Consider the following 13,736-nt stretch of genomic DNA (forward strand, 5'->3'; position numbering starts at 1 on the left):
TGGAGATGGCACGTCTGTCACCTCTGAGACCCTCTAGCAGTCCTGCCGACGAGGTGGTCCTGCTTCACAGAGGGGGGTCCAGGCCCAGAGGAGGGGGAGGTGGTGTCTGGCCCATATCTCCTGCATCCTGTGTGAGGCTTGAGGTGTGTCAGAGCGTGTCTGTTCTCTTGCACCAGCGCCAAGACCAGTGGGCCTCAGACCCAGCTGGGGTGGCCTTGCTTCCCGGGAGTGGCCTTGACTCTCAGGCCATTGAGATTGGCCTTGCTTCCCTGAGACCTTGACTCTCAGGTCCTGGGAGGTGGTATATCACATAGGTCTTGAGAGTGACATTGACACTGAGTACCTCATTCCCCAGATGCTGCCCGAGTCAGAACCTACTTGCTGACTGGCCAGTGCAGGGCTGGAGGTGTCATGCTGCTCTCAGCAGCAAGACCCTGACAGTGTTGACACGTGACACCATCTGTCCTGCTCTTATCTCTGCCTGATGTGAGCCATCTGCCTAAAGTCCTCGTCGGCTATGTGCCAAGTAGCTCCAGAGCCAGGGAGGGGCCCCTCGGGAGCCCCTGGTGGTGGGCGACCAGTCGGCACTTACAGATCCCTCCCTTATCTCAGCAGCCAGTGAACGGACTCCAGATTTGTGGACAGGGAGTGTCACAGACCTCTGTGCCACCTCAGTCGCTAGTGCTGAGTGTGCAGGTTTCACGTCCGTGGGGACCGGGGACGCACATCCCTTCTGCAGCAGCGTGGGCCAGCCGGGTGGGAGCGACGTCCCAGGTGCCTTTTGACATCAGGAGGCCCACCTGTGTTCTCCCAGCTGACCAGGCCTCGGGAGCCTTTCGTGGTGGGCCTGGCCTGTTACGTGTTCTTTGTCTGGTTGGGGCAAGTGGGTGCTTGGGAGAGAGCTATCAAGGACAGGAAGGGGAGCCTTTAGTCAGGGCCAGCTTGTCACAGGCTTCATCGCCCAGGGGACAGAACTGCAGTGAGCCAGGGGAGTCCCATCCACCCCCCAGACTGAGCCCAGTGCCTGGCTGTGGTGCCCTCTCGTCAATAGCATTGAGTCGTGTTCATAGTAGAGCCGGGCAAGATGCCCACAATCAGGGGAACTGGGGTAGAGAACAGGCCGCTTTCCTTCAGCAAGCAGGATGGGAAGGCCTGATGTGGGTGAGCATGGAGGGGAGGTGGGGGACACGGGCGTGTGGCAGAGGGGTTGGGGGCCCCAGAGCTCCTAGAGGACAGAGCTGAACCAGAGTGGCACAGAGGCGTTCTGGAGCCAGCGGAATGGGGACAAAGAGACAGTAACAGGAGAGGGATAGGGCTCCATCTAGGGGGTGGGGGTCAGCTGAGCAGAGCATGTAAGGGTGTCACACACTCACCGAGACAGTGAACCGCTACCTATGAGGAGAGTCACATTCATCAGAGTTAACGGCACCTCCTCCAGGCCAGCCCTGTGCACCAGGCTGGGGACACAGAGAAGACACAGAGGAGACTTATATATGTATGGTCACTGAAGGTACCAGAGGCTGCAGGCACAGGGAGGCAGGTGTTTGCTGGGGGGTGTGGAACCTGGAGTGAAGAAGTGGCTAGGGTAGGGTGCTGGCCAGGAGGAAGTCAGGACAGGCAGACGTGGGACCGGGCAGCTGGGCGTGGTCAGGGACAGAAAGGCAGCACTGCTGGAGCAGCAGGGTTGGAGACACCTGAGTCGCTTTGGACTAGTTGGCCATGAGCCATTGGGGTTACTCCTGGGGCCCTGCCCACCTGCCCTGGGAGCGAGGTTTGCCTTTCGGTTTGTGTGTAACAGCTTGTTGACGTGTAACTCACATGCCGTACAATTCACCCCCTGGGGGGGTACAATTCAGACCCTGTGGGTTTTTGTGTATTTGTGAGTGTGCAGCCCTCACAGTTTGCGAACATTTTTCACCTCCCCATGCCCCTCTGGCCCAAGGCTCCTGGCCCTGGGCAACCACTGATTTACTTTGTCTGTAGATAGGCCCGTTCTTGATGCCTAGTATAAATAGGGCTGCACAGTGTACAGTAGTCCGCCCTTATTCACGGGGGTACGTTCTAAGACTCCCCGTGTTTGCCGGAAACCACAGAGTACCGAACCCTGCATGTACTGTGTTTCCCTACACACACCTTTTCACAGAAGGAAGCACTTTCTGCTCTTTCACGTGCCAAGCTGCCAGCGTCACTGCTCTTGGGCTTTGGGGCTGTTGTCAAGGAAAATAAGGGTGACTTGGACACTAGCACTGCGACACCGTGGAAGCTGATTGGATGCCAGTGCGGCTGCCCTGTGGCTAACAGGCTGGTGGCGTGTGTTTGTAACAGTGTGGAGACGTGGGACGAAGGGATGGCTCACCTGCCGCAGGGAGGATGGGCAGGGAGGGTGGTGTGAAACTGCCTCATGCTGCTCCGAATGGCATGCAGTTTGAAACTTCTGAATTGTTATTTTCCGAATCCCATCTAATATTTTCAGACCCTTTTGACTGTGGGTAACAAACTCCGACAGCAGAACCATGAACAAGGAGGCGCTCTTTTGTGCCTGGCTTCTTACCATAATGTCTGCATTAATCCATAAGGCAGCCTATGTCAGAACTCACTCCTTTTTATGGTTGAATAAGATTCCGTTGTATTGATGCACCACATTTTCTTCATCCACCCAGTGCAGTGGTCTGACAGCGCAGCAGCCGCCAGCCGCAGACCCAAACTCCACTCCTCGCCTAGAGGGCTCCCAACCGCATTCATCAGTGCCCATTGGTCAGGTGATGGGTAATTGGGCACTTTCCATATTTTGGCCGAGAACAGTACTGCCGTGGTCATTCATGTACAAGTTTTTGCTTGAATACCAATTTTCCACTCTCCTGTGTACGTGTGTAGGCGTGGAATCACTGGATTATGTGGTAACTATCCTTAGCATGTTGAGGGACTGCCAGACTGCTTTCCAAAGCAGCTGCGCCGTTTTCCTTTCCCACCAGTGGTCTGAGGGTCCCGGTTTCTGCACATGCTCAGCAGCATTCCCTGACTTTTGATTCTAGCCATCTTAGTAAGGGGACGTGACGAGGCATCTGCTTGCGTTTTGAGTTACATTTCCCTGCTGACAATGATTTTGAGCATCTTTTCATGTCCTACTGTCCATTTGTATGTCTTCTTTGGAAAAATGGCTCTTCCAGTCCTTTTTTTTTTGTTTTTAAGTAATTGAGCTTTAAGAACTCTTTGTATGGCCTAGATACAAGTCCCGTACCAGACTCCTGATTTACAAATGTGTCCCCCCATTCTGTGTGAGGTCCTTTCACTGCGACAGCGCGCTTTGAAGTATGGAAGTTTTCAGTGTCGATCTCATCCACCGTATTTGTTCTTCCTTTTGTTTTGCTTGTGCTCTTAGTGTCACATAAAACCATGTCACATAAAAACCATGGCTTAACCCAAGGTCTTGTCCCAGTGCTATTTGTTAGAAAGTTTGCTCTTCCTCGTCTCGTGGACTTGGCATCTTTGTCCAGAGTCAGTTGATCTTTGTTTTGTTTTTTCTTCCTGAGTCAGTTGATCTTTTTTCCAAGTCAGTGGATCTCGAGCAGGAGGCTTACGTCGAGCTTTGGCTCCTCCTCCTCCCAGTGGAGCGGCTGTGGGCACGTGGTTCAACTCCCAGTCTGTGTGCTCCCGTTTACACAGGGGGCACAGAAGTGCTGCTCAGCGGGTCCGTTGTGTCACGTGAGAGAGATCCCCCTGAAAACGAACCTCAAGATACTTTGTACGCACATTGCCTCACCCCGGCCCGGGCTCTGGGTCTATGGGGTGTTCCATCCTCGAGACCCATGAATCATCATCCCCGCGGAGGGTGGGAGACAGGGCGGGGCCGCACCGTGCCCGTGTGTCCCCTCGCAACTGGAGTCCGGCCTACTGGCTCCAGGCCCCATTCTTGTTTTGAGCAGTTCTTATTTTAGAATAAACCCACTGGAGTGGAATCTTCCCAGACCCAATGGAGATAAACAAAGGGCCTCCAGGATCCACTCACCATCTCTTGTTTAAATTAAAAGGAAAACATGTTTTCTTCCCTTTGGTGTGGGCTTGGCGCCTTTCATGTCTGCCCTCCCGAGGAGGGCGGTGGTGGTTGCTGCTGGGAGCCCTCTCGGTGAGGAGTGGTGTTTAGGTCTTTGGCTGGCATTCCTGCACCATCAGAGCACCACACTGGTCGGGGAGCAGCTGTCGGGAGGGCTCAGGAGAGGTTGGCCCCAGGGTGCCAAGGGGTGGAGGCTGGCGCTGCTCAGTCACTGGCCTCTGAGTCACCAGCTTGTATTCAGAATTCTGGGCCTTGTGGATGTGGGCCCCATGGGCCAAGATTCAGCAGCAGGAGGTAATCCCTACTTCCGCAGGGACGCCACGGTTAGCTTCGGGCTGGCCTCAGCCTGCACCCTGAGCTGTGTCATGTGTGCTCATGGTGACTGAGGCCCCAGGCCGGAGAGCAGCATAGGAGGCCAGACAGACTCTCGGCTGCCCCATGCTGGCTGGTGTCCTGAGGAGTGGGGGCCCTGCGCCCAGAGCACCCTAGGTGGCTATTCATGTCTAGTCAACCACACACGTGACCTTGGGCACAGGTTTCGGGATGTTATGTAAGAAGGCCCCCAGCCTGTAGGAAGCTCCCCAGTGGATGTATACTAGCTGCTTCAATAAGTGTAATCCTTGAAAAGTCCCTCAGGCCAGTAATATCTTTCCTATTTTCCAGATGAGGTATCAAAACCAAGGCTGCCCCACCTGGTGCTTGTTCTTTCTTATTCCATCAGTGTCCATCAGACACCTCCCTTGGGCCTTGCCTGCCCTTGCTCTTCCCAGAGCTGACGGTGCACTGCAGGGCTGCAGACTTCTGGCTGGCTATGGTAGAGCAGGGCAAGGCTTTGGTGGGGCTGAGCCTCAGGAGAAAGGCACAGCCTCCCAGCTGGAGGAGAAGGGACCTGGGGAGGCCGGAGTAGTGATAGGGGGAAGGGGTGGGCCTCGCTTTGTGGTTTGTCTGCCAGGCCAGGGGTTTGGGCTGTCGCCCTGAAGGTGTGAGACACACAGGCTGTCCTGGCAGTTGTGGCTTTCATGTCTCTTCAGGCTCCTGTCCCACAGACTTGGAAACCAAGGTCCAGAGAGGTGGCAGCTCAGCTTTGTCCTCCCTTCCTTGGTGCTCCTGCCCACCCCCCTCCCCCCCACCCTGTGCCTTCGTAACCTTTGTCCAGGCTGAACCCCCCCACCCCCGCTGTGTCCCCTTAGAAAGAGGGTGTGCAGGTGGCCTTTGGGGTGAGGGACCCCAGGGTAGAGTGGTCAGGGGATGTGGGTTTGGTGCCCAAGTCTCTGCCCTAAGCAAATAGTCCAGCCTCTCTGGAACTTATTTCCGCCCTGAGGAAGTGGGCTAAGGGACAAGTGTGTAGGACATTCAGGAGCAGGCTGGCCCAGTGGACCCTTAGTGAGGGGGTGTCCAGGACTCTTGCGTGGCCCCTCCTTTTGCTCTCCTTTCACCCTCCATCTATCTCCCTGACTGGTGGGTCCTGGCTCTGAACACTGAGCAGTGTAGACCACGCTCCCTTCCCCCAGCCCCCGTGGTAACAGCAGGCTCAGCCATACTGTTCTGTCGAGGGAACCACTTCCAGGGCAAGCGCCCATCTTCAGTCTCCCAGATCCAGAGACCCTGAGGCAGCAGCAAAGGGCCTGTTGCTTTGAAAAGAAGCCCCGGGTCATGGGGGCAGCACTGTGGTAGCCAGGGGAGATCCTGGCTCTCTGCCTTGAGGCTCAGGTGACAGGAACCTCCCAGGCTGCCCCTATCAGGAGTGTTGCTCTAAGGAGCTGGGCATGGAAATGGGCCCAGCTGGGAGGACATGGAGGAGGAAGCAGGAAAGGCCTGGACCTTACCACCAGGCCCTGGCTCCAGCGTTCCCTCTGTTGGCAGGCAAGAGGTAGACAGTGGTTTCCGGGGACCTTTCCAGGTTCTGTTCTGTGAACCAGCACTTTCTTCTCTCCCCTCACCATCCCAGTGAGAACCCCCTGCCCACTGTGGAGATTGCCATTCGGAACACAGGAGACGCTGACCAGTGGTGCCCGCTGCTGGAGACCCTGACTGACGCCGAGATGGAAAAGAAGATCCGTGACCAGGACAGGAACACAAGGTACCTCCTCTCCCCCAGAGTATCCGCAGCCAGCTCTGCCCACAGGCACTGTCTTCCAGGCAGGTACAGAACCACCACCTTTCCCCAGGGGCCAGTTTCTTTCTGGGAGAGGACCTGTGTGTCCTAGGGCGACGAGCCCCATTCTCTCCCCTAGGATACAGACTTCAAAGCCTGTAGGGAACAGAAGCAAGCCCTCAGATTGATTGGGTCTGACCATAGCTCAAACCCAGGTTTCAGGACCCCTGAAGAGGTGGGCAGGGCCTGAGCAGGCAGGTGCTAGGACTGCTTCAGGGGCCCAAGGGCACACAGAGGCCAGGGGAAGAGAGGGGCTGGGAATCCCTCCTGCCTTGTCTCACTGTTTCTACTCCCCTGGCCACCCTAGAGAGCTCTGGGGTGGCAGATGCCCAAGGCTTGGGAGCTGGCCCTGAGTTACCACTCTCTCCCCTCCTACAGGCGTATGAGGCGTCTCGCCAACACTGCCCCAGCCTGGTAACCAGCCCATCAGTGCTTGGCTCCCACGGAGTGTTCAGAAGACCGGCCTGTCTCTCCATCTTCTGGCAAAGAGGGAGGCAAGGGGGCAGCCCAGAGCCATCCTGAGCAGCATGGCACGGAGGCCTTCCAGGTTGCCCTCCCCTGGGCACACTTTCCATTTGCTGAGCCCTAGTCTCCACCACCCCAGTCTCTGGTCAAGAAGAAGCCTCGTTTTGGGTTATGTTTTGTTTTTGTATCAGAGCCCGAGGCAGGGCTAGTAATACTTTTTAAATAAAAGGCAACGACAGGTCATGTTCCATTTCTTCAGAGTGGTAGCGTCAACATGAGAGTGGAGGCAAGCAGGGAGCAGGTCCTGTTGGGGTGGTGGGGCTGAGGCTGGTGAGCCAGCCTCCCCTCCTGCTCTGCCTTGGATCCCCAGGGGGTGTTGACAGGGCTCCAGGGCTTCACTCCCAGCACCTCCAGTCCCAGCGAGACCTGGGTTACGGTGGAATCCTTGCTTTCTGTTGGGCCCTCCAGTCTCCCCCAACCACCACCACCAGTGCTTGGATGTCTTTTTGGAGCAGGAGAAATGATAGGTGTGGTCCTGATGCTCAGAGGGCGGGGGGCTCCCTTCAGTGAGCTCCATCCCCTTTCCTGCACTTATGGAGGCTTTCCTGGCCAGGAGCGTTGTTTCTTTGGAGTCTGAGGCAGAGGCCCCACCCTATTATGCAGACACTGCAGGGGTGTCACCAGCCTGGGTGCCTGGGCCCAGATATTCCAGCTCCAACAGATGTGCGGCACTTTAGCCCCACCTCCCGCAGTGCACGTGTACCAGGTAGACTGGGGCATTGCCACCCCCGGCCAGCACGTGGCCAAGGCCAGCTCCTCCCTCCCAGGCTGGTTGTGAGGAAGAATGTGTGTGGAGTAGCACTACTGGCCTGGTGCCTGCCTGTGGGGTGGGAACGTGTGCGGAGGAGGCACAGCCCTGGGTGTTCCCAGCTCTGCCTTCAACGAGCCTGTCATCACCTCTGCATCCTCACCTGCTCTGTTAACGGGGAGATGTTCTCACTCTATAGAAGGGACCTACGTGGGTCTAAGTCAAGCACTGTTTGGTGAACTGAGCACACAGCTGCACTTACTGAAGGTAACGGACCCAGGCCCCCAGCACTGGGCTGGTGCCACCTTCAGTTGCTGGCAGGTCCTTCTCCAGCCAGGGTAGGGCTGAAGGTGGGACTGCTCTGCTCTCTGGGAGCATGACAGGGGCCCCATGGCACCTAATTCCTCACCTGAGTAGGGATTAGGGCTCTCCGATGCCAGGATGTAGGGGGAGATGGGCCTTACCATCTAGGCTGGGGGTGGAGGGGTCCTGTGAGCATGTTCTAGGACATGAGAGTTCCCAGGGAATCTGCACTCAGGTTCCTACCCTTCATCCAGGAGTATAACTTTCTGGAGCAACGGGCTAGTTGGGCTTCATTGGAAGGCCCTGACAAAGAAGATTCTAGGCCCAGGCCCAGTTGGCCTTATAAACTAGTGGGCCCCATTAGCAAGGTGTTTGCTGTCTGTGGGCAAGAGATAGCCCTGGGGCTCCATAATTGGCAGGGTGGAGCGAACCCTGCCTACCTTGGTCCCACTGGGCAGGTTAGCCTACTTACCTGGGAGTGGCCTAGGGAAAGGCCGGCGCACCAGGCCTAGATCTGAGCCCACACTGCTGCAGGGTCAGCTGCTGGTCCACAGGTTGCCCTACAAAATCAGGGTATACTCTATAATGAGTATTTTTCATCATGAACATGACAAGCCCTGAGCTATTTATGATCTAGGAAGAAACCATAATGCATATTGGTCTAGGGCAACGAGGAAAGCTGGCCAGGTCATCTGATGCCCACTTTACAGAGAAGAGAAGTGACCTGTGGGGTCGGATGGGGCTCCTGTGGTCCTCAGCTAAATAAGGCAGAGACAGGACTTCCCAGGGTTCTTGGCTTCAGCCAGTGCAGGGCTTGGGGAAGACAAAAAATTCTTCAGGCTTTGGAGTCAGAAAGGACAGAGGACCCAGTCCTGGCTCTCCTCTGCACCTGACCCCATGGGGCCTTGGCCATGTCTTAGTTGCTTATCTGTTAGTTGCTCAGCTGGAAAATGGAGCAAAGGTCCCTTTGTTGGTTGTTGGTGAGGGACGGGAGGGCTCAGTGTGGCATTGGCCTGAGGGCACCACAGGCAGGAGCATGCCCCCAAGTCCCACAAAGACCAGGCTTGGCACAGCCAGGGGCAGCCTAGTGTTGATCCCTGCTACCAAGATCTGGCCAGCCCCTTCTCTGACTGGCAGAGAGCAGAGGCCCAACACAAGTGGGGTTCGCCCAAGTTTCCACTGAGGCCCTGGAGAGGCTGGGATGAGAACCCATGTCTGCCATCTGTCAGTCCAAAGCTCTGTCTGGCAATGGTGGGCTGGTTCTTGATTCTCTCTGGGCCTCCCATCCTTCCACCTACAGTTGGTCTGAGAAGGCAGTCCAGGGCAGAGGGTGGGCACGGTGGACCAGGCTTGGTGGCCTTAGGTTAGGACCAGTAGTATCTGCCCAGTATGGAAGGGTGCAGCCAGATGAGGCGAGGGGAGCCAGTGCTGTGGGCAAAGAGGCTACAAATTATTCTGTTTATTTGACAGGTTGCTGTGCTGCCAGCAGGGGTTAGGGATGGGGTGGAGACTTGACAGATGTTGGGGAAACAGGCCCCTGGGACTGGCCCTGGGTGGGGTCACTGCTGTGGCGGTCCTGGCTGTTCTTCAGGGAGGGGCAGGTAATTGGGGTCCTCTTCGGGGGCATCCAGTAGCAGTTTCCTGTGGGGAGGGGCCCAGGCTGAGCTGAGACCAGCATGGGTCCCCCAAGGGAGTCAAGAGCTGTCTGGGGTGGAGTAGGGCAGGGTTGTCATCTCCAGTACTCACAGGAAGCTGGGGGTCAGCAGCAGCCTCTTGCCTCCAGGCTGGTTGGGAAAGACATCCTCCAAGAAGTAGTAGATGTGTCCCACAGCAATCCCTGTGGGGGGGCCGAGGACTGCCGAGGCCACTCTCCCTGCATGGTCCAGAGCCTGGGGCCCTGGGCCAGCACAGCCTGCTCTGGGCCTCCATGTGCAGCCCTGGAGGCCCAGCCAGGCCCAGAGAAACCTCAGGCCTCAGAGCATGAGTGTCCAAAGTCATGGGCAGGCTGCCAGCTCAGGATGGGGCTGGGGTTAGCCCTGGAGTTTATAGGACCCAGGACCTGGGGAGGGGAGGGCCTGAGAACCTCAGAGGAGCGGGAGCCACAGCTGGAACAGTGACCTGCCCACCTGCACCCTGGTCAGGCCCCACACAAGCTTCAGCAGGGGAAGCCTGGATATGTGAAGCCTGCAGGCCTACTGCCTTGTGCAAGGGGCTATAAGAACAGAGACGTAAGGGTGGGGATGGGGCACACAAATGAGAGGCCCAGTGTAGGTGAGAGGGCTGTGGCAGAGCAGCCAGCTTGGGATGGGCTGGCTGACTGGACAGGCAGGCTCACCCAGCAGGTCCACGAGGATCGAGTTGCCCAGCAGCATTGAGAAGCCCATGAGTGCCCAGGGCAGGAATGGCGCCTGGAACGTGAAGAGGCCAAAGAAGTTGACCCTCACCTGAGGGCTACGGCGGCTCCATACATACACCAGCATGGCTGTAAGGGCCTGGCCCAGGAAGAACAGGCTGCCCAGGAACCCCAGCAGCTGGGCCAGAGTCAAGGTGCTAGGAGGCCCTCTGCTGATGGAGGCCTCAGCCCCTGCCCAGGGACCCCCTGACTTGCTAAATCCCTCCCATTCTACTCCTTTCCCTACCCTCATCTAGGTGTGCCTGTCCCAACTAAGGCCATAATGTGTCCTTCAAGTCCCATGTGACTGCCCTGATTCTCCACCTCACCCCAGCCTCCCACCACTACCCATCCTTGCCTCAGTTTCTCCTGCTGCCGGCATCTAGAGATCAGCCCCGAAGCACCCCACCTGGCTCTCCAAGTCACCCTGTGGGGTGTGTGTGTGTGTATCTGTGTGTATACATTTGTGTGTGTGTGTATAATTATTTTTTTCGCACAACCCTGAAGAGCTAGCCCTGGGGCTGAGCACACAATGCACTCTCAAAACACTCTAAGAGGCCCTCCCGGCCTGGGCACTTCGGTCATGGCCCAGGACCAACACTGGCTGGTTGCAGAAGTGCCCTGCCCGAGGTTCTGGAGCCTGGGAAGGATACAATCATAAGGACTCCCCCAAAGAGAAACATGAAAACGAAGTCGGCCTTGCGGCCACGGAAGGAACCCTCCTCCAGCATGCGGCAGTACCGGAACCTGCGGAGTCCGTATAGGAAGTGCCACCGGAAAGGGCCTCAGTTTCCCGCTCCCAGCCATCTTAGCCCGGTGGGCCCGCCCACCCTCCATCAGAGTCTGTGCGGCACAGGATACACGAAGAGCATGTTGAAGAAGAAGCTGAATCCCAGGGGCCCGAAGAAGAGGAAGTTGGTGAGAAGCCTCCAGACCTGAAAGGGGCAGGCGGTTACGTGCGGGCCTACGGGGGCCTACCTGGGCCATCAGGTGCAAAGGAGGGGTGATCTCACCTGGAACTTTCGGAACACGAGGTGCGGGTTGAAGTAGAGCTGGAAGGGGCTAAGGAGCTCCAGCTGCTGCAGAGTCAGGGGTGCGTCAGGTGCTGCCCTGGGATCCAACCGTAACCATGGTGACCCCCTCCCTGGGCTTAACCATGGTGTCACCCCACCCGCCCAGTAAGCTCACCACGGCGGCTGTGGTGAGGACGCAGGCAGTGGTGTAAACCCGCGTCACCGCCGGCACCTGCAGAAACTCGGCCGCCAACCCCTGCCACGCCATTGAACTTTTTCTCAGGCACGCGTGGCCCAAACTGCGGGCTCTTAACCCGCTCCAAGCCCCGCCTTCCCACCTTCGGCCAATCCACTTGGGAGCCGCTTTGCGCCCGGGCTGAGAGACCTGGGGCCAGGTAACCAATAGGAGGAGGAAACAGGGAGTTGGGGGCGGGACAGGAGCGTGGGCGGATCGAGCCTTGGGGCCAATGAGCAAGCCCCGCAGTTGAGCACGTGGCGGTTGTTGTGATGCTAGGGGTAGCGGCGCGGGAGAACGTGCAGCCAATGAGCAATTGGGCGCTTCGCGGTAAACTACGGGGAGGACCAATACCGAGGGCCCACGGCGCCACTCTGGAGGTGGGGCTACGATTACCCGTAGTGGAAAAAAGACAAGATCAAGGCACAGCGTGACTGGAAGGAACGGGGACATGGGGTGTGTGGGTGGGGCGAGGCCGGACTCAGCGTCTGGCTGTGAGGCTCTGTGCACCCACTTTGGGCTGGGACAGTCCGGCTCACCTCTGAGAACCAGAGACAGTGCCACCTCACCCACAGCAAGGGGGGCACTCAGCAGCATGTCCAAATCCCCTCGCACGTCCAGGGCCCTGCTTGATCACGTCAGCTCCTGTGGGGGAGTCCTCCTGGGGTCCCACCAGAAGAGAGGCCAGAATGGGGACTTGCAGACCCCGTGGAATTCGAGGGTGCAGAAATGAGCTGGAGCAGGTGGAAAGGCTGGAGGGGACCTCACACTACTTTGGTGGGAAAGAAAAACTCCATTTATTCATTGTATGAAAGTTAACCCACCTACCGTGTTCGGCACTGTTCTGGATCTTGTATGCGCAGCAGCCAACCGGACTATCCCTTACGGTGTCACCGAGGGGATCGGCAGTCCTAGGTCTGTGCTAATATGAGCACAGGACAGTGCGCTGACAGGAATAACAGCTAAGGAGGGGTGGAGGGTCAGGTAGTGGGCCCCAGGCTAGGATGGGGTGATCTGGGAAGTCTCGATGAAAAGGTGATGCTCGATTGTTACTTTTAAAAGATTCCTGTGGCAGTTGTGAGGACAGTAGACTGCCAGAAGCATCAGTGAGTGGGAGGAAGCCTCGAGAGAACTGCAGGTAGGATGTGGGTTGGCAGGCAGACTGGACAGGGCTGTGAGGGAGACATCAAGGGTGATATCGAGGTCTGAACCACAGGGTGGATAGAAGGTGGTGAACTTTTCCAAGACAGAGAAGGCTTGAGGAAAATGGGGCCCACTACCTGACCCTCCACCCCTGACTTAGCATGTAAACAGAGAGTCCTGTTCTGGCCTCACTGAGTTTGCGTGACATCTGCCTGGAAAAATCCAAGTGCCGTGCTAGGGAAGAGGCCAGGCAGGTGATCTAAATGTAGTTATCAATAATCAGTAGACCAATGGCGTTTGTAGTCCTGGGCCTGTATGGGATATTCAAGGGGCCAGGCCTGGGCAGCTCCACCTTCATTGGTCAGAGAGGCAGACCCGGGAGGTGGGGAGAAACTGGGGTGTAGGGGTGGGTAGGACTTGAGCCAGGGAAGGGCTTCAGGAGCAAAGCAGTGAGGAGTCCCCAGATGCTGGGAAGGGACTGTGGGATGCATCCATGCCAAGGTTCCCAGTGGCCAGGATAATAGCTGGCATGAGGGAGAGGAAGGTGGCCAGACCAACGCGCCTTAGCCATAAGTGTGGAAAACGAGGGATGCTCAGGACAGGGACCCGAGGTCCTCGAGAAGACTAGAATGGGGGAGAACCAGCCAAGGAATTTATCTCAGGTGGATCTCAAGAGAAGGAGGGACCTACAAAGGCACCAAGAAGGGTCCCCTGGGGACTGGCTCAAGGAGCCCCCCCACTCTGGAGGAGAGGGGAGCGGAGGGAGAGGCTGGGAGCACTGAAGGGAGATGTGCATTTAGTTCAGCAGTGAGGAGAGGGCTGGCCTGGAACAGCGGGGATGGGACCAAGGTGCTGAGAAGTTGGGTGATGGGAGCAGGCTGAGGGAGCCCCTCTCAGCCAGCCTCCATTTTCCAGTGAAGCAGGCCAAGGTCATGTTTGAGGTGGGCTGGACAGAGTAGATGCCATCAAGGTGAAGGCATGGCAGCAGGGCGGGGATCCAGGGCCTCCGACGCCAGGGCGGGCACCTGCCTGTCATGAAGGAGCCAGCGAGGAAGGTCAGATTTCTTGTCTGCATGGGGAAGAGGAGGTATTCCTGCCTCCAGGCACTTAGCAGGCGCTGGCTGGCCCTCCACTCAGGGTCAGGCTGGGGCTAAACAGGAGGGGCTGTCAT

The 13,736-nt window shown here is 57.4% G+C and overlaps 2 protein-coding genes across 8 annotated transcripts in view; one reads left to right on the forward strand and one right to left on the reverse strand.

The window, feature by feature from the left end:
* Window positions 1-6,925, forward strand: part of SMARCB1 (SWI/SNF related BAF chromatin remodeling complex subunit B1) — a 35,220-nt gene extending 28,295 nt beyond the window's left edge. For all 3 annotated transcript variants that reach the window (XM_037067471.1, XM_037067472.1, XM_037067473.1), the window contains 2 exons: window positions 6,000-6,131; window positions 6,585-6,925. In XM_037067471.1, the coding sequence (XP_036923366.1) occupies window positions 6,000-6,131; window positions 6,585-6,624 (172 nt within the window). In that variant the 3' untranslated portion in view covers window positions 6,625-6,925. The remainder of the gene's footprint in view (window positions 1-5,999; window positions 6,132-6,584) is intronic.
* Window positions 6,926-9,211: 2,286 nt separating this feature from the next.
* Window positions 9,212-11,511, reverse strand: DERL3 (derlin 3). 5 transcript variants are annotated; one of them, XM_037067430.1, is made up of 7 exons: window positions 11,363-11,511; window positions 11,188-11,193; window positions 11,036-11,109; window positions 10,828-10,921; window positions 10,118-10,313; window positions 9,529-9,637; window positions 9,212-9,423 (listed from the first exon to the last, which is right to left on the reverse strand). In XM_037067430.1, exons 1-7 carry the CDS (start codon window positions 11,453-11,455, stop codon window positions 9,342-9,344), a joined length of 654 nt encoding a protein of 217 aa, XP_036923325.1. In that variant the 5' UTR covers window positions 11,456-11,511; the 3' UTR covers window positions 9,212-9,341. The 5 variants fall into 5 exon arrangements, with proteins under 5 accessions (XP_036923325.1, XP_036923322.1, XP_036923324.1 ...); XM_037067427.1 differs by having other exon boundaries at window positions 11,188-11,250; window positions 11,363-11,510; XM_037067429.1 differs by having other exon boundaries at window positions 9,529-9,619; window positions 11,188-11,250; window positions 11,363-11,508.
* Between the last annotated feature and the right edge of the window lie 2,225 nt (window positions 11,512-13,736).

Source organism: Sturnira hondurensis, unplaced genomic scaffold (assembly GCF_014824575.4).
Source record: "Sturnira hondurensis isolate 20B ecotype Veracruz unplaced genomic scaffold, ASM1482457v3 Scaffold0017254, whole genome shotgun sequence".
NCBI classification, from domain to species: domain Eukaryota; kingdom Metazoa; phylum Chordata; class Mammalia; order Chiroptera; family Phyllostomidae; genus Sturnira; species Sturnira hondurensis.

Bases quoted from the DNA above. Each gene is read 5' to 3' on its own strand.
- DERL3 (XM_037067426.1), bottom strand. From the start codon at position 11,455: ATGGCGTGGCAGGGGTTGGCGGCCGAGTTTCTGCAGGTGCCGGCGGTG. The intron at 11,254-11,362 runs GTGAGCTTACTG...CTGACTCTGCAG, and splicing joins TCCTCACCACAGCCGCCGTG to CAGCTGGAGCTCCTTAGCCC. The intron at 10,314-10,827 runs GTATCCTTCCCA...ACTCTGGCCCAG, and splicing joins TTGGGGGAGTCCTTATGATT to CTGCTGGGGTTCCTGGGCAG.